The sequence below is a fragment of the Cavia porcellus genome, unplaced genomic scaffold, assembly GCF_034190915.1.
Source record: "Cavia porcellus strain 051 isolate PalLab524CR breed Dunkin Hartley unplaced genomic scaffold, mCavPor4.1 scaffold_14, whole genome shotgun sequence".
Lineage (NCBI taxonomy): Eukaryota > Metazoa > Chordata > Mammalia > Rodentia > Caviidae > Cavia > Cavia porcellus.
Window position 1 is genome coordinate 36,832,524 of NW_026947497.1, and position 19,463 is coordinate 36,851,986.

The 19,463-nt window shown below is 43.3% G+C and overlaps 1 protein-coding gene across 1 annotated transcript; it reads right to left on the minus strand.

Annotated features, from left to right (window-relative positions):
- Window positions 1-4,991: 4,991 nt before the first annotated feature.
- Window positions 4,992-14,304, minus strand: Reeld1 (reeler domain containing 1). The gene is given in 6 exon segments (XM_023560365.2): window positions 4,992-5,958; window positions 6,752-6,815; window positions 7,699-8,005; window positions 11,057-11,232; window positions 12,505-12,727; window positions 14,094-14,304. Coding segments are annotated over 6 exon segments (1,617 nt in total). The 3' UTR covers window positions 4,992-5,322.
- Window positions 14,305-19,463: the final 5,159 nt, after the last annotated feature.

Below are 19,463 nucleotides of genomic sequence, written 5' to 3' on the forward strand. Positions count from 1 at the left end.
TTCCTAGCTGATGCACCACTAGTGAGAGGCTGGGGTAAAATAAAATCAAAACATTCTTTATTCCTAGAGGACTGGGATTAATGATTAATACCGGAAGTTCAAAACAGGAAGAGGATCTGGCCATCGTCTGTAATTTATTCATAAATTGTCAGCCTGTCACAGATAACTTTTTCAAGTTAAATGTGACACTTGTTTAAATATTTACTGGCTTGGTGACCTATTTTTGTTGTTGTTGCTATTAATTAGAATTTTTAAAAAAAGAAAAGAAGCATTTGTAACAGCAAATTAATGGCAGTCGGCGTCAACAGTAGGGTAGCTCATCCAAGCTACAGTGCAGACTACTGTGATTTACAAAATTGTATCTGTGAGGAAAAATTAATTGAAAATACCGGAAATAGTATTTGAATGTAAAAAGGTTAAGGTCCACTCTTATCCCTGACCTGTGGTGATTAAATTAACACAACAGATGTAAAAACGTTTAAAATGTAGAGCTTCCGGCAATTGTTTTTCCATTATTTTTCTTTCAATGTGTGTTTAGCCCCAAATCTCCTTTCTTCCAAGAGGTTGCAATGCTGAACAATTCTATAGCTGTCCTTAGGAGATAAAAAAGCTATTTTCAGATGTTACATTTTGTGTCCTTTGCTTTTTAAAAATTTTAATGGCTTTGTGCTTTCGTGACAGCCTCCGGATCAAGTCAACACTTCCTACTCTTTCTCCTCTGAGGTATCTTGGAGGCCAGGCTTAGATGACCTTCAAGATCACAGTCACTGAGGGGTTTCATGTTCCCGGACCACAGGCCTGTGGCCTCCAAGTGTCCTTCCCAAAAGAGAGTTCAGTCAGAATGCGGCAGTAAAAATGTCTGATACACAGCAGGGATTATAGCCAGCAACTACCCTGACAAGCTGTGTAGCATGAGCACCCCAGGTTTCAGGGGTGTGCGTGGGGGTGGGTACTTCAGGGAAATATCACTTTAAATATAATAATTTTGATTAATAATTAAGAAATTGTCATGGGAAGTTTTTTTTATGGTGACAGACTTTCTGTTAAGGGGCTAAAGACAGTATCACAGCTAAGTATGACAGTTACAACACGGCATGTCGGACTGGTTAGTCCATTACTAGTGGATAGCTGCCTATTACACACCATGGCCGGTAGAATAATTCTTTGACCCACTTTCCTGGTGTGAGGAAATTGAGGTTCCAAAGCTTACCTAACTCTTCTACATTACCTCACTGTTCAAGGCAGAAGATACCTGGAAAGGGAAGAGGCCTTTCTCTGGAACCTGGAGGTTTCTCTCCTCCCCTCTGATGCTCAGCAGGGAGGATGACCTAGGGCTCCCTCAGGGTTAAATGGCCCCTCCGTCTCCCCTTCATAAGCCCATAGCCAGAAACTGTGGTGACTTAAAGATACCGCAAGTCCTTTGCCATGTCTCCCTGCAAGGGGAAGTCTGTTGTCCTTCCTGTTCAGTAACACTGGTCCTGTGACCCGCAGTGACAGGCGAGGGTAAGGGATGTAAAACCATGTGTCTGCCAGTATTGAGTCTTAAGTGATCTGCAGCCTTCAGCTCAGAGGAAGCCAAAGTGCAACTTTCTTCAGTCACCCAGGATTCATCTGACATAGGCTGCCACCACCGTGCCGCCTAAGTCCCTTCCAACAAGCTCAATGTCTTGGAGGAATATCCATTGGTGTGGTGTTTGCCCTGGCCCCTGAGATCAGCCACTACAGAAAAAATGACTGATGGCATGGCCAGGTCAACTGGTGACTGGAAGAGCCTGAGGGTTCAATGAAACTGGACACTCAGAACAGACAGGCTCATACCGAGGCGGGGTCTTCTGCCTCCACCCCAGTTATCAAAAGCCTCAAGGAGGCACCAAGAGACAGAAAAAAAAAAACAAAAAACAAAACAAAAAACAGAAAAACAGTAAGATGTGAAAATGTCACTTTTAAAAAAAAATGTTTTGTACCAGGAATCCAGCTCGTGACCTTGAGTTTGCCAGGCTAGTGCTTATGCTGCTGAGCTAAACCCCTGGTGAAAATGTCATTTTTAACAAGATTGTGAACATTGTCTAAGAGATGTGGCTCAAATCTTCAGCCAGAGGACTTTCTGGAATCATGAAAGAGATCCTAGGCACTCCTGGTCTATGTGCTGCAGTGTCAATGGCCACCATCTTCACAACACCATGGATGATATCACAACGGTGTAGTGGAATACCCAGCTAACTAAGAAGCATAAAGGAAAATATTTCAATTAAAGATGAACTGATACATTAAAAAAAAGACATGTGCACCTATGGTACTATGTGCTAGGAACACTTGCCCTTAGAACCAGCCACCATGGTATTATAAGACACAATGAAAAGAACCAAATTGGTTCTCACACTCATCCACAGCCCCAGCCATGGCCAACGGAACTTGCCAGCCATGTCAGTGAGGCATCTTGGATATTCCAGTTCATTGGAAACACAAGGAGCAGAAGTACCCAGCTGAGCCCAGGTCACCCCACGATTGTGGAAGATAATAAGCAGTGGTAGTAGTGGTTGTTTCAAATCACTAGGCTTTGGAATAATTTGTTCTATATCCTAGATAACCAAAATAATATGCCTACCTGAGACAATAACTTCTTGGATTGGAAGACCTCAAAGGTGTTTTACATGTGGTGCACTTGGCTCTGACATGATGGGCCAAACAAGAGCATAACACTGATGGGATCCCTCATTTGCATTGTGGAGAGGAAGGATATCTCACAGGAGGGCTAGCCATCTCCAAAGGATATCTGTGGTCCCCCTTGGAGGATATCACATTTTTCTTCCCCCAAGCAGTCACAAGACACTTTTATGTGTGGGCACACAAATTGGCTAGGGTCTACTTCTGCAATAACTGGTGATCAACTTGTAATACCAGCTGAACTGAATCGGTGGGGTGTTGATTGTGGATAGTTCACCTGAGGATTGTTGCTAAAATAAAAAGAACTGGAGAGGAAGAGGTGGTGTTGTTGTCATTGGTTTTCCTGGAGGAGCTCATTGAGTTTTTCTGATATGAACTTGGCTGTTGTCATCCTCAGAAGAGCTCGGGACCTTGTTGCTGAGAATGGCTATGGTTCATTTTGGGGGAGCTCTGGTCTTTACCGCTTCCTGGCTATGGAAGAGAAGATGCTGTGCTGTTTAATCTCCAGGAGAAGCTTGTCAAGCTGGTTTCCTGATATGAATTCAGCTGTTCTCATCATTGGAGGAGCTCAGGACTTCATTGTTGCTGAGGATGCTGTGATACTTTGTGAGGGAGCTCAGGTCTTTTCTTTGAGTGTTGCTTCCTGGCTCCAGTGCAGAGCCCTCAACCTACTGGCACAGATCCATCAGCCTGCTAACATAGACTTTCTAGCTTCCACCACTGACCTTTGGGCCTTCCTAGTGCAAATCCATGAAACAGGCTTGCATGAGACATTGTCATAGGCTCTAGGTCTTTAACTAGACTCATTCAGGATGTTGCTGTGGGATCGGGCCCTCAGATAGATTTTTGGGGGGGTCTTGAGTGTGTGGACAGATTTCCTGCACTCTTATGTTTCATTCTTTGTATGACTATCATACAATAACTTCATAAATTGTATGTCCAGTATGTGTTTCCCTTGCAATCCCTGAGTACAACAGCTGACAGCTGCAGTTTAAGGGAGGAGAGGTTTATTGAGGCTCACAATTTCAGAGATTTAGTCCATGGTTGACAGGCTTCAAGGCAGAGACACTGCAGCAAAAAGGACATGAAAGAGGAAAGTTGCTCATCTCGTGGAATCTGAGAATCAGAATGGGTTGGAAAAGGTCAGAAAAGAAGGGATCAGGATCCAGACATAGTGTTAAAGGTCGTGCCCCTAATGACCCACTCCCTTCAAGTAGGCTTTGCCTCTGAAGAGCCTGTTCAGCCATGAACTCATGGATGGGTAAACCCAATATTGAGGTCAGTACTCTCACAATCCAAACACCTCTGCAGGAAACTCTTAATTCATCTAAGTTGACAATCAAGATTAACCACCACACTGGTCCAGGATGCACGAAGAGAGGACCTTGAAGTTGAACTAAGCTGGAAAAACACCAAGAGCTGTGTCTTTTCCATGTAAATAAATCTTTTTAAAAAAATATTTCTGCTGTAAGAGGTGTTACTTGCTTTTCTTGAAAAGTCAATGAGCTTATTTCTGATTATGTTATTATGCAGGTTAAATTGCAAATTTTCTAGCATCCTACTTCTATGAGTTAGGTGCAAAGTAAACAAATATTCCTTCCAAATGCATGGTAGTTTCTGTTCTTACTTTAAAAGGGATAGTGATGCTATAATAGGTTTTCAGGAAAGTTGGCTAATTCCAATGTGTTAATTTAGGTGAACATAGTCCAGCCTGTGGTGACACCATTGTGTAACCAGTGTAGGACCCTTGCTAAATCAAAGTGATCTTTGTAGTTATGAGGACAGATAGTCTTCTTCAAATATAATGCTTTCTTCCTGACACCCCCTGAGAAGACTAGTAAAGCCAGTTCTTCTGACCTGGCTGGTAAAATAATTTTTTAAGCCTGACCTTTAGCAAAAGGCAATATGTCTGCTAGCTGTTGGGAACTTGAAGTATTTCCACCAAGTGTAAATGGAAGGGAAGCCCCAGATCCATTCACACCTAATGGCGAAGTTGCTTGTCCCACTTTGGGGTTTATGGCCTTGTGCTGCATGTATGTTTTCCCAAAGATGCATTCCAGCAAGCTCTCTAACACAGGCCTTGCTTTGGATCCATTTTCATGACAGATTTTCTAGGCACTGCCTTTCCAAGAAGACTGAGTACCCTTGCATTCACCTAAGCCATTGAGTCATAGCTCCAACTGGTTTCCAAACTCCAGTTTTGAAAGGAAAAAATTTTAGGGTGGTTTGGAAAGGCAGGGGTAATGGCTTCTGTCCTTTTTTCTTACAAGAATCACAAACCTGACATTTTAAAAAAAGAGTTAGAAGAAATGAGGCTGAGACACCGAGGAGGGACAGAATTTCTATTTCAGTGGGTTCCTTAAGGCAACAGAGGAAGCTTAGCGGCCACAGGAGTCTAGTTAATGAGCGGGTTATACAATATTCATTGTGTTGAGTTTAACTCTTCAAACAGAACGTCTAATTGCAAAAAGAAAAAGAAGCCAAATTACAGATGTTAAGACAACAAAGCTCGGGAAGAACTCCCTTTGTTGATAAACCTGTCCTTTCGATGCTTCCTCCAACTAACTGCACACTGACAAGAGGCCAGGGAGTCCCTGCCCTTATCAGGAATTCTTACGAGCTCCCTTTGACTGAGACACTCTGCGGGGTCTAAGGAGGCTATTGAGAAGCTCGGCGCCAGGTCTTCTCAGAGGACTGTTTCTTATCATCCACAGAGGGGGTGATCCAGTTGTATTCTGCTTGAACCAGGGCAAAACTGTTTTCCCCAATTCTCCTGACATGCGCAGTCTCCCCACTGTCACTCCTGGCAACAGCACCTGCAGCAGGCTCACTGAAGGACACTTTTATCTGTTTGTGGCAATAGTGAGTATACAGGTAGCAAAGGCCACAAGCCAGGGCCATGCCCAGAGCTGCTAACAGGCTTAACAAAAGCCCTAACTGAGGAGTTCTGAACTGGATCCCCAAAGGGGCACCGTCTTCCTCTAGTCCAACTTCAGCTCTTTGGTTGGTCTTGCTAGGGTGTCCCATGCCAGCCCCTCCACTCCCCGTGCCCTCTCTGGCCTCCTTGTGCTTTGACTCAGGTAGGAAACTGGCAGAAGGCCTTGGTTTCTCTTCATAGCCATCAGCAGCAGGTAGCCTGGAAATGCTAGAGGGGTAGAAGGCAGGAGCTGGGTTGGCTGCCCCAACCCCATGCTCCCTGAATGCCACAGAGGGCCAGAGATGCTGGAGATTGGTACGATGGGCAGTGTGCAAGGAAGGCTTCATCAGGGTCCCATTAGAGGCCACCATGTTGTCCTAGAAAGAGAAAGAATGAAAGAGTCAAGTGGGGCTGTTTTTCCTCCAGTTCACCACTAAACTTTGCAACTGACTTGTGTTCTCTAAAGATAACCCAGGGAACAGCTGAAAACCCAGCCTCTGGCCTCCTCCTAAAAGAGCTGAGAATAAAAGCAGATAAACACACACTTGTAATCGATGGAGACAGAGTGACTAATGGAAACCCCACACAGTGTGGGGATGAGTTATAAAAATACAGTTACGGTCCTTACGGGCTTCCAGGCCCATGTAGAGAACTGTGTCCTTTCTGACAGCTAAAGCTTTGAGTGTCTTATGGTAGGACCCATGCAGGAGGGATCATTTTACTTTTTCTCTAGGGGCCAAAAAATTTAAGTCAGGATATTTTGCCATGCTTTATGTTGTGTTCCTTCTAAGACTTCAAAGAAAGAATAAATCAGTGAGCATGTATATTTTATATTGTCCATTGATCTAACCTCTGGGGCCGTATATGATATTTTGAGGGCAGTGTTATGAAGGAGGAGTGGAGGAGGTGAGAGAGGAGGAATTATTAACCAAGGCTAAGTGGAAAAACACATTGCTAAAACCATCAATTTCTTCAATTGCCAGTAACTCTGGAGACACTGCATAGAATGGGAAGTGTGGTATTGATTAGTGAGGCGATATTGTGTATATCATGCCCTGGCTTTCACTCTGACTTTGACTGTTAGTCTAATAGCTCTTTTTCCAGCCCAGAACTTTCCATTACAGAGCCAAAATGCCAACCTTAGCCCTAATTCACAAATCAAGCTTTTACCTGTTCATCTGAACCCCAAAGCAGGCAGGTTTCCAATGACTCAAAGTTTCGGTCATCCTGAGTGCTAGGGAGAGAGCAGATCTAAGAAGGAATCACTAAACACATGAATTAGAAACAGTATTTCCTACCCACCTTCTTTATGGTGATGAAATCAGATTTCCTTGGAGTCAGGGGCCAGAGAGTAGAGAGGGGGAAGAAGAGGATGATTGCAAAGAACTCATTACATCATTTATTATTTTATATAAAATGTATTTCTATGTTGTATTATAAATATATTTTTAAATTGTCAATGAAATTTATTTATAGCAGCATCTCAGAGACCTCACCCCATCTAAGATAATATAGTTTTCCTGAGTAATTATCATACCCAAGCTCTTCTGATCACCACCCTACTACAATCAGGGTATTCAGGCATTCACAAATAAAAATGGCAGCACAATTCAAACAGCTAAATCTTGGAAGTGGGCTATCTGTCCATCAACAGATGAATGGCTAAAACAATGTGGTATTTACAGACAGTACAGTAGTACTCTGCTATTAAAAAGATGATTCATGTATAGAACAATGATATAATTTGAGATTGTAATGTTAAATGAAATAAATCAGACACAGGAGCTTAAATATTACATGGTTTCTCTTCTATGAGAACCCCAAATTATAAATAAAGGTAAAAATAAAGGATATTAGGAATTAGGGAGATGGAATTTTCTCAAATGAGAAGGGGATCAAAAGGTGGAAGAGCCGGGGAGGGAAGGGATGAAGAAAAGAATTAAGACGGGTCATGTCCATGTACCAGCTCTGCAACAAGGAAAGTAAATACCCTGAGCTGCAAACATATGTGCATAAAAATAAAGAGAAAAGAAAGAATAAAAATGATTAAGGTCTGTTTTGCCAGATTTCAAATCAAGTCCCCAGTGTGTAGCCGTGGTCTAAGTGGCCCCCATCACCAGTGATCTGCTGCTGCTTGTTTAGAAGCCAGGCCCTCTGAGGAGACTCACCTGGGGGCCACAAGCCTCTCCAGCCTGTGCACATCCCGTGATGGTTCTAGGGTTGGGTTTCTGTCCCCACTGGGCCCCTGACTGATGCTGGTTGGCGTAGCTGTGAGCGAAGGATTTGGGGTCAGGGTCTGGGAATCCCCGGGCAACTTTACCACCACAGGACTGGTAGGAGCAGGATCTAGGCTGTTCTCCTCTGCAGCTCCTGTAAGAGCAACGGCAAAGAATGTGCACTGCTGTGGAGGAGTGATGGGGCACCAGGAGCTACACAGACCCCAAAGATGCCACAGACAAGACGTTTTCTCTGTCTTGATTGGTACACAAAACTATGATAACACAGTAAATAGTGGAGACTCTAGTGGTCCTCAAGGATAATCACTAAACATGAGCCACTCAAAAATGACTTACCCAGTAAAATAAGACCCCAAAAACAACAACACACTTATTTCTTACATGTATTAAAAGAAGTCCCTTGCCCTACTGGGTTTGTGCGTTCTTTTTTGTCTTTTTGAGACAGGGTCTCACTATGCAGTTCAGGCTGGCTTTGAGCTCACTTTGTAGCCCAGGCTGGTCTCAAACTTGCAACGATCCTCCTGCCTCAGCCTCCCAAGTGCTGGGATTACAGGCATGAGCCACCATGCCCAGCTAGGTTCTTAACAGATGCTATACAGGGAATACAGAAACCACTGGACAACTATACATTTTTAATCGCTTCAAAAATGACTTCTATCTAGAAGTTGAATCTCACCAGTTTTTAAAAAAAACCTAGGTCTTCTGCCACATGAACACTGTAAGTTTCTCCGGTGCTGTTATGACCTGAGTTTATGCTACAGGCAAAACCAAAATCCCTCTACTCAATCTCCTCTTTGTGACTGGCTAAGAGGAGGGCCCAGAGCATCAGAAACAGTGGAGCATCAAGCAAGTGCAAAGTTTAGAATCAGATTATTGTCTGTGTTCAGTGTCCTCTCTGCTATTCCCGGCTTTGGGAAAGTCTTCACAGAGCATTAGTTTTGGCATTCAGACAGTGGGGCCAGGAATGAATGCCCCACGGCATAGAACCATTGAGGGGAGAAGCGAAGTCACTGGTACAGAATTGTGAAGGCCAATGCGGGCACATGCAGCGAACACTGAGTGTCAACCACAGTAACAATCAGAGTACAGCAGTAGAAAACCATGATGGCAGAAATCTCTTCAGCCAATGTCCAGTGTCCCTGTGTTCCAGGGCTTTATGATGCAAAACACTGAGCTGAAGAAACAAAGCAACCAAACCCAGATACATAGCAAATCATCAGTTTGTAATTTGTTCCTAAATCTAAGTGCTCTCGATTATTTCAACAGACCCTTAGGAGCAGGATGTTGTAATGGTGGCTGCAGGTGCAGCAGGGATACAGATTTGCGATTGTTGTGCCTAAATTCAAAATCCGGAAGCAAAGATCCTGATACGATCAGTCACTGAAATTATAAGATGGCAGTTTAATACTGGAGCTCAGAAGGTTTATCTCAAATTTGTATGACAAACCTCATCCCTAGTGCAATAGTACTAAGAGGTGTGGCCTTTAGGACATGAGTCAGTTATAAAGGCAGAGCCCTCTGCAATTAAGGCCATTACAGAAGTGGCCTGAGGGAGATTTTTCACTCTTTCTGCCACACAAGGATGCGAATAAGGCACAAATATAAGGAGCAGTGCTTCCCCAGAACCCAAATCTTCTGGCACCTTGACATTGGACTTCCCAGCCCCCAGAATGGGTGAGCAGTGGCTCTCTGTTATTTACAAGTTGCCCAGTCTAGAGTGTTCTGTCATTATAGCAGCCTGAGTGGGCCATGACACTCGTTTACCATAGAAGCATGAGAAACAGATTCACCCGGGGATTTTTGGACTGGACTTGGAAAGTTCTGTGGATCAATCCTTAGAACAGTCCAGTATGAAGCAATGTCAGAAGGGAAACCTGGATATGTAAAAGTAAATCATACCTTAAAAAGCTGGGGCAGGACCCCAACGTGTCCTCAGGGTCTCCTGGCAGATATGTTTGAGAATACTATATATTATTTTTGGGAATCACCAGAGTTTACATAAATTAATGGGCAGGGTCAAAGGAGGCGGGACATGTGGGTCACACCATGAGGAGTTTACACTGTGGCTGCTGAGACTGGCATCTGTGATCCCAGGGTGGAACCAAATCACCCAGTGAAACCCAAGAGGCTACAGGACCAACGTGACACCTCCTCTGGAAGCCCCACTTTCAATCATAAACTTATTACCACGAACATAGTTACATTTGCAATTGCAATGCAAGAGTTCCTACAACAGTTGTTGTAAAACAGAGCATGAGATTTCAAACAAGAGTTGGAGCACAGGGTCTCCTCCGGGCCAACTCTTGGAGTGTTGGTGGAAGAGCTGGAGGCCCAGAGACGGAGCAACAGAAGACAAAGGTTTCTGAGCACAGGCTTGGGGAAGGGGAGCACGGCCATGGGTCATCTCAGTCCTTGGGTCTCCTAGACTGACAGAAGGCACGGGTTCCTGCTGGTGTCTGGCCTTAACCTAGTAGCAAAGAATTGTGGGAAGAATCAAGGGAAATGGGGTTGAGTGGGTGAGGCTCAGATCCATGCAAGCTATTGGATGTCAGAATGGTCCATCTGTCCTCAACTTTTACCCAGAAATGGATAATGAGAGTGGGTTCCAGTGATAGGAATTTTCAGAGTAAACATTCCATGCAGGTTTGGGTTCTGTTTTTTTCTTTTGTTTCATATCTTATTTCAGAAACTCCGGGGTCAGTGGAGTATAACATCATGGGGTAACCCAGGAAAAAGTTGATTCCCACTGAAACAGGAAACCTATGTTTCTGATTCTGTTCTCCAACCCAGACTGCAGAGAACTATCTGCATATTGTGGAAAGGAACAATAGGGGGAAAATGTTTCTAAAAGAAGAAGAAAACAGCTCATTTCTTTTCAGTGTGCCCTGCATCATTTCAGGGGTCGAAGAAAAACAGCTGAAATATTGTGCGACGGCAGGCTCAGGGAAGATGTGTTCGGTTCTGTGGCTCAGCTCTCTCCACCCAGCCCAGGGTCCGACTTAATTTGTCAGGTTGAGCCAGACAAAGTGCACAGGTGCTGTGACAAACTCAGAGTCACCTCGAGGGGCCCGTCCCTCTCAGCTCCACTTTATCACCTCCCCAGGTTGGCAGTTACAGGACAGGGCAGGTGTTTATTGCTTGTGTTGCTAGGATAGAAAACCAGCCGTACTAAAGCCAGAAGTGAAAACAGATCACCATAAAATAATGACTCCCAGCAGGCTAGTGCACCCGTGCTAATTCGTACCTGGGGTGATTTCCTCGTGATAGCCCAGCCTCTGCCCCAGAGCTGGCACCGGTGACCCAGCCTCTGGGCTCCTGAGGTCATCTGAGTAGGCTCTGCTGTGTGTCTCTTGTGATACAATGGATGATTCAATCCTCACCCAGTAAACGAAATATGACTGGACTACTGATAATCTGTGGAAAAGGAGAGTGCAGAGTGATTCAGGGGTTTAGTTTCTCCCAAGGAACACCCAAGGCCATCTTAACAACAAAGAGAAAGCAAAAGTCCAAATGAATAGAAGAACTAGAGATTATTTCCTTTTGAGTGATTTTATTCTTTAAAAAAAAAAAAAAAAAAAAACAAAACAAAAAAAAAAAAAAAAAACCCGAACTGGAGAAGTGAAAGTAATTAGAAGAGGTTTCTATTCAAATAAATTAATCTTCTTAGGTAAATATGAGCACCAAAGTTCTCACTCAGGGCTTGGGGTATAGCTAGCTCAGTGGCTTATTACCTAACATGCTCAAGGGCCTGGGTTCAATCCCCAGCACTGCAAAGGAATTTCCTTTTTCACTGTAACTAAAAACTGTCTAAAACTATTTAGACTCAAAGAAAAGGTTTCACTCTCAACTTTATATTAGCTATGACTGATACACTTTCATTATATCACGAATTAAGGATTTCTCGATTCCAGTGTACAGCTGTGTGATTATATCGGTGTCGTAGATACCACTGAAGATTAAAGACAGCTCACTAACATTCTAAATAAAGTCTTAAAGGTATAATGTGTTTCTTTCACAAATATTGTGCCACAGATCGTTCCCCAGTTCCCCTGATACAGGGATACTGACACGCATCATTCTCCCACTGTTAGTATGCAGAAGGCTGTGTTGCCACCATGTGACTAACACAGCTGGGGTCACCCAGAGAATCAAGAACCAGTGGTGAGCCTGGCTTGGACCTCGAGCCTGTGGCTTCCAGGCTTGGTCCCTGGTAACATGGGTGAGGATTCTGGGGAAGCAGAGAGCCGGGTGGCCTAGAGCAGGCTCCTGACCAAGCGGCTCAGCATCCTTTTCTGTCACGTGGAGACAACAGTATCTAAACTACATCCCACACCACACATAGGCACTGGCATGGGCTAGGGGTTCCCTCCTTTTGTCCTGCTGGCCTCCGGGGCTCCCAGAAGGCAGGGAGAAAGACACTGCTGTGTGCGTCAAAAACCTGGTCCCTCTCATGGCTCCTGGTGGCCAGATTCCTCTGTCCCAGAGAGGAGGGGACCATGGCAGGGGGGAGCTCGCATCACTATGTGATTTCAGTGCTGTCCCGTGGGCCTCAGGGCCTCCTTCCACCCTTCTTCTAAGCGGGCTACACGGGGAAGGCGACAGAGATCAACAGGACAGAAAGGAAGAGGAAAGCCTCCAGGCTCCCCTGGGCCGGGCTCCCCCAGACATGGCACTTCTCTGGCTTACAGGAACCTGACGTCCCCCGCAGGCCGGGCAGGAGCCTTCCACACGAACGACAGGTTTCTTTTCGGGGACTTGTCGGCGTGGGTGACTGTGTCCGCCTCTTCCAGACAAGCCATCAGTTTGGACCGAGGAGGGATGGAGACGAAAGTGCCGGCTGTCTGTCGCCCAGGAGTGCCCCAGGCCTGCAGCAGGAAGCCCATGAAGCCGCGGCCGCTGCTCACCGTCACTGCGGGGGAAGGCGGGGACACGCGGGACTCAGGGCCACGCGGGCATCTGCTGGGTGTCCTCAGAGCCCAAAGCCTCAGACCGCGCCTTCCCCAGAAAGCCAGCAGTCCCAGGGAAGGGGCGGGGTCGTCTGCTTTCCATCAAAATAATCACTTTGGCTAAAAAGTGCATGAAAAGGAAATGCAAATAAGCCAGAAAAATATTTTTCCCTTTTATCTATTTATTTTTTTAAAAAATATTGGAGTTAGAAATGTCTCTTTAAGCAGACGTACTGGCCAGGCAGGAAAAGGCAATAAGGTTTGCTATATTGTTAAGAGTTGATTCTAGATGAAATAAAGGCAAGTGGTAAACTCAGAAAAGTATTTACAATGTATGAAACCCACAAACACAGAGAGAGGTAAGGTGAGCCACTAAAAAGAGAATTCTTCCCTAAAGAAGGGAAGAATTTTTTACCTATGGAAAATCAAACAAAGTCATTGTAATTAAAAAGCAATTATAAAGGAAACATTATTTTATATCTATCATGCTGGCAAATATTAAAACATGTGATTAGAACCAGTATTAATAGGGAAAGTGAGCATCTGTAGGCAGGGGACTGGACCAACTCTTTGGGGTCAACCTGCTTTATTTAAATGTAGTTAATCCCATTACACCAGAAAGCCCTGGGGAACCCAGAAAACAGTAAGTGAAATAAGCCAGAATAACAGACTTGTGTCTTCCCACTTATGTGAGATGCCTAGAGTAAGCAAACTGATAGAGACAGAAAGATTAGGCGTTATCAGGGGCTGTCTATTATCTATCTATCTATCTATCTATCTATCTATCTATCTATCTATCGGTGCTAGGGATGGAACCCAGGGCCATAAGCATGCTAAACATGCAGCCTATCACTGAGCTATGTGTTTTAGTTAAAAATCTATTTTTTGTACAGATTTTGGTATATAGCATGACGTCTTGCTGTATATAATGAAATGGTTACTATAGTTGAGCAAATTATCATATCCTTCATCTCCTTGAGGTGTTCACAGATGGATGAATGTTAGTTTATAATAAGAAAAAAGTATATTTTTCTAACATACATGATACATGAAGGTTGCTTAGGGTAACCTCTGGGACCCAATGTATATCCTTTGGAAAGAAGATAGTATTTTATAATTGTGCGATTTGAGTTCTTAGGTTACTATCAGTATAGAGATCAGTTACGCTGTCATTTTCATAACACAAACATTTCATGCTTATTTTTGGCCAAATGAGTGCTTCTTGGGTCTAAGTCATATTTTAGCTCAGGAAAATATGCTCCCAGTTTGAAAGATTCCATTGGTTCTCTGGGGCTCCCATACTTCTCTCAAAGCCTCTCCCACACATACCTGGGATCTGGTCTCCAGGTGAGTAGGAAGCCTTGCCAGCATGGATGGAAATGTGGTGGGTGCCAGGGCGCTGGGGCCGTGCTCCCATGTGTCTGGGCTGTAGGTCCTCACAGGCCACCGTACTGCCTCCATGGGAAAAAGCTGACAAGCAGGAAGTCAGGCAGAGGGTGATGATACAAGCCCAACCTGCAAGGGTAGCTGGGACCCTCATCTTGCTCTCTTCTGTATCGTGAAAAAAATAGCTTCAGCCAGATGCCACTTAAAAAATATGATGTCTGTTTGGATGTGACTGACTCGAATCCCACACTCCCTTTACACCTGATATTCACAGTGCTGACTCTTGAAGTGCAAGATCAAAAAGACGCCAAGCTGTAAGAAACATTTCATTTCTAGAAAATCTTATTTTTTTGTAACTTCTCATCATGTTTTCATGAGGCAAGACTCTTTTTTGACAAAGAAATTTTAATTATTAAATCTAAGAAATAATACCTGGAAATGTTTGTTTTCTACAGTGAACTGATGAATTGTCTGATAGCCAAGGACAGGATGAGCTATAGTACTTTACTGCTAAAGAAGACACCGATATTCCAAAGTGGTCAAGGAGCATGGAACGTAGGGACTTGGCTTAGCAAAGTCTTATCTCTACAATTGCAAATTACAGAGTCAAATGCTTGTAACAAATATTTATACCTACTACTATACCTAGGTAATATTTATACCTCCTAATTATTTAGGAGTAATTAAATTTTCCATTCTTTGATATTGTTTTGTCCTTTTTCCTTCTCTTTTTAATTATATCACTACTTTTGAAGATGAGCAAAGAAGTTATACCCAAACTGATTATTCTATACTTTGTTAAATAGATTGGTAAAAGAAAATTGAACACAATAATTGGATAAAATAACAATTATAATATTTTATAATATACTTGTAACTTTGTAACATTCTATAAATTTACAACTTTTAATGCCCATCAGCAGACAGAATTACATTGACAACATAAAAGAAATTGATACCTAACACTAAAGTGAGAGAGAACAAGTAAGACACATAAAAATCTGAGTAAATAGAGATGTCTCAAGCATATTTTTAGTAGTTTTGTGTTTTAAATTTTGTTTTATATTCTTTTACCAGTGACTTTTAAAAATTTGGCTAATATTTTGATCTAAAGGACAGCACAAAGCAATCCCTTCCTTTTAGCAAGATGGCTTTAAAAGGTAAAAAATAAACTAGAAAATTACAGTGAAACTAGCTATTCAAAACAGGAGATTAAGGAAATAATTCACATAAGCCAATAATCATCCATCACCACCCCTGATGCTGACAAGGCCTGAGGAGACGGAACAGGCTCTCAGTCGGATCTCTCAGACTTACCTAGAGAGCCCTTCTGACAACACCTTTCTTTTAGAGGTTTGTTTTCCATGAGATGCTACAAATTGAAACCTCTGCTGCACAAGGAACTACAACTATGGCTTCCCAGACTAAAGAGAGTGGACTAGGAGTTGTAAAAGCTTGCTCTTGTGGAGCGCCCCAGGGTCTGTCTGAGTCCCTTCACAAGGACCCTTAGGAAATGCCCCTGAAGCCCTTGTCAATGGCGAAGGTGGTGTCCTTCCCAAAGGCAGAGCAAACTCAGGTGCCTACGGAGGAAAGGAACAAGCACCACAGCTCATGGGCCGTGGCCTCAGCCACACTTCTCATCCCCACCTTAGACCTTAGCAGGGGCCCCTTGTCTGTCTGAACCCCCAAACCATCTACTTACCTAGGATGCAGTTTCCCTCAGGCTTGGTGGAACAGTTTTCTCCCTCAGAATCACAAAAACACATCCTTTCAACAAAAGTCTTTTTTTCTCCCTCAGTCTTTCCTCAAATAGGGAGGAGGACAGCTGTTGCCGCTAATCCTGAGCTTCTACAGGACCCAGGCTCCAGTGTCTGAATCCAGCCTGAATTGTATTGGTTTTCTTCAAAACCGCACACACATAGTCACACACAGTTACCAGGCAAATCTTCATTCAAGCCTGTGCAAAGAACTGGAAAGAGCCGGAAATGGTTCTGCAAATGGTTCTGCAAAACACTGGCATTCTCAGAGGAAGCTGGATACCTTCATCTTGGCCTCTTGGGCAAGGGGAAGATGTTTGAATGACCCTCATCTCAGCATCCTCTGCTTCTTGAGACAATGTGGGTTCAAGAAGCTATTCCTGCTGAACTGGGATTGATCCCTAAGAGGAATGTTTGCCTATAAAATTGAATACCACATAGCTATCCGGGCCTAGTGATGCATGCCTGTAATCCTAGTACACTGAAAATCTGAGGGAGGAGAAACACAAGTCCTAGCACAACCTGGGCAATTTAGTGATTCCGTGAGGATTGGGGAAGTAGCTCAGTGTAGTCTTTGACACTTGATGTGTATTTTACAGTGACAGCACATCTCAGGTGCACAGCAACCACACATAGTAGGCTGATACCAAAATGGGCAGATCAGGGCTATTCTAGGGGAAGTGGAGAAACAGAAAACTCATAATTCGAGATAAGGCTAGTTACCCATGTGATCCCAAGTCCAAAAATATGTAAGAAGCGGTGGTGACTGAAAGTACAAGATAGTGGGGCTGGGGATTTAGCTCAGCAGCATAAGCACCTGCCTTGCAAGCAGACAGACTGTCGTGAGTTTGATCCCCGGTACTGATAAAAATTAAAAAGACCAAAAAATAAAAAGTACAAGATAGTAATTAAACATACAGCACAGGTATCTGGTATCTTGCATGGAGTGCTTACAATGTTCTAGTCGACTGGCTAGTAAATTATATCATTAATACTTACAACACTCTCACTATGAGGTCCACACTGTCGTTGTCTTGTTCTGTGGGTGAGGAAACTGAGTCACAGTGTTCCTATACATTGCCCAAGTTCACACAGCTTTTTCTGTGAATCTGCTTACAGTCACTTCACACTAGTGATTTGGCTAGTGTTGATGTATTAACAGGCTAAGTCTGTTACACTAACGTCCTGCAGCCCTGACCATAGCAGTGATATTAATGTCATACACAGGGAAAGTCTTGTGGTGAGTTATGTGCTAAAAAATCAGATTCTCTGTGTTCTTTGGCAAATTGCTTAATTTCTCTCGGTTGCCTCAGATATAAGATAAAAGATTTGAATTCAATAATCTCTTAGCTTTCTTTCAGCTAGAGCATTACATGTACTTTTAATGTTTTATTTAGCCATAAAGGCGTAAGAATGAGCTACTACCAAAACAGCTTGAGATGACATGGACTAAAGTCTGACCCATAATTGTCACCTGTATGTCACCTTCTCATGCCACTCCTAGCTTAAGGACCAGTGTGGGAAGCCCCGTAATTGGCTGCCACCTTAACATCTGCAAGGCCGCAACACCTTAATTCCCTCTAGGAGTTAAGTTTGGTAATTAAGCAGCATCATAAACTTAGTTTATCCTGGCTCCATTAGTCAGGGAGTATGCTTATTGAGCCTGTTCGCTGGGAAATTTGAGTTGACCTATGAACCTCCGTCTTGCCACTGTTGCTAAGTTACCTGCTGATGTCTCAGCACCCAAATCCCTCCTCCTCAATGCCCTATATATTTGATACTCATTCCTTGAATAAAGAGAGACTTGATTGGAATTCCTCAACTTGTCTCCGCTCTTTGTGTCTCTTGTTCCCTTTTCATCCCCACCCCCCCTCTAGGGTCTCCGTGGACTTACCCGCAGGCTGGGTCAGGCCAGACTTTAAAAAATTTAAAAACATCAAGTAAGTTGCAGAGAACTATTTCAGTCCCATTTCTGGCTGGCGCACTTCCCTGTGCTACTTATGATCACTCTTCTCTATGTGGACATCTTTTCCTTTTCATTCAATCATGAATTTCCATTGATACTGATCAGTGTTTTTATGTATATACTATTTTAGTATCATCATTATGATGAGCATTTTAAGGTTTAAATAGATAAAAATGAATCAACTGCCTGCAGATTTCTGGAGTGCGGGGACAATATGTGTCAGAAAAGAGAAAAAATTTCATGACTGTATTCAAACTAATTTACCTAAAAATGGCCCCAGTGACTTTCACTTCATTTTTCTATGCTACTGTGCCTTTTTTCCATCAAAAAGAGAACAGTTTGGTGTTTGTATTCTACCCAATTATTCTCCCCTTTATTCTCCCTCCTAAAGACTAATACAGACAAACAGGGCTTTAAAACTATTAAGATTTGCACGCTTTGTTTAAAGCTATTAAGATTTGTTGCTTTGGAAGTAGGGCAAAGCAACATGGAAGACAGTCTGCTGATAAAAGAATCCACAGGAGCTGTTCAGAAGGTGATAGTCTAACCTGGATGAGGCAGCAAGGTATACAAGAAACAGCTCTGAAGTCAGACAACAAGCCAGTTGAGTGACCTGGCACAGGTTCATTTTGAGGAACCCCAGCTTCCCTACCTATAAACTGGGGAGACTATTAGATTTCTCACAAAGGATTTTGTGAAATCTAGAGGTACTAGCAGTGATGTGCAGCTGTAAACAGGAGCTGTTGTCAGAAGATAAGTGAAAGCCAGGTTAGCAGAGACTGAGACGGGCTCCAGAATATCTCAACTATAAATAAGAGAAGACACTTACTTGGTCTTAGAGGTCATGAGGAGATTGGAAAGATGGAGAGGGGTAATGGGACATTCAGAGCAAAGTGAAAGCTTAAGCAAAGGCATGAAGCGAGGAGGAACAGAGCATTTGTTGTAATTATCCCGACATTAAATAAAGCACACTTGACAGCTGGGTGTTGGGGCCTAAGTGTTGCTATAATAACCGGAAATATAAGGAAGGACTAATCAGATTTGGAGATTGCATATATGGAAGCAAGGGGGCAGGTGTAAAAACATGATTGGCATTTAAATAGCCTGGGAAAATAACATAATCTATAGAGTGTTTGAAAGAGAAAAGTTGATAGTGTTCGGTTTTAGACATGCATCATAGGCACCCCGAGTGTTCCTTCATTTCTTCAGGCAGACAAATGCCCCCAAGTGTAGATCATGCTCAGGCCCAGGGAGATGAAGATGAATAGTTTCAGTCCTTCTATGGCTGGTAAAGGAGATGAATGAGTAGCAGATTATTACAAAGCAATGAAATAAATGATCAGGAGAGATGCAATCACATCTGTCACATCAGCGCAGAAAAAGGGTATCCTGGAGCTGATGAAGAACTTGCTTTTCCCTTTTGAAATTCCAAATCATATACATCCTGTAGTTGGATGCCATAATTTAGTCTCAACAATTAATATTGAAATAATTTTGGAAACGTCTACATTTATAAATGCTTTATAGCATTTTGGGGGGATCCTACACGTGTATGCCCTTTATCTTCATGTAGGTGCTTGGTCCCACACA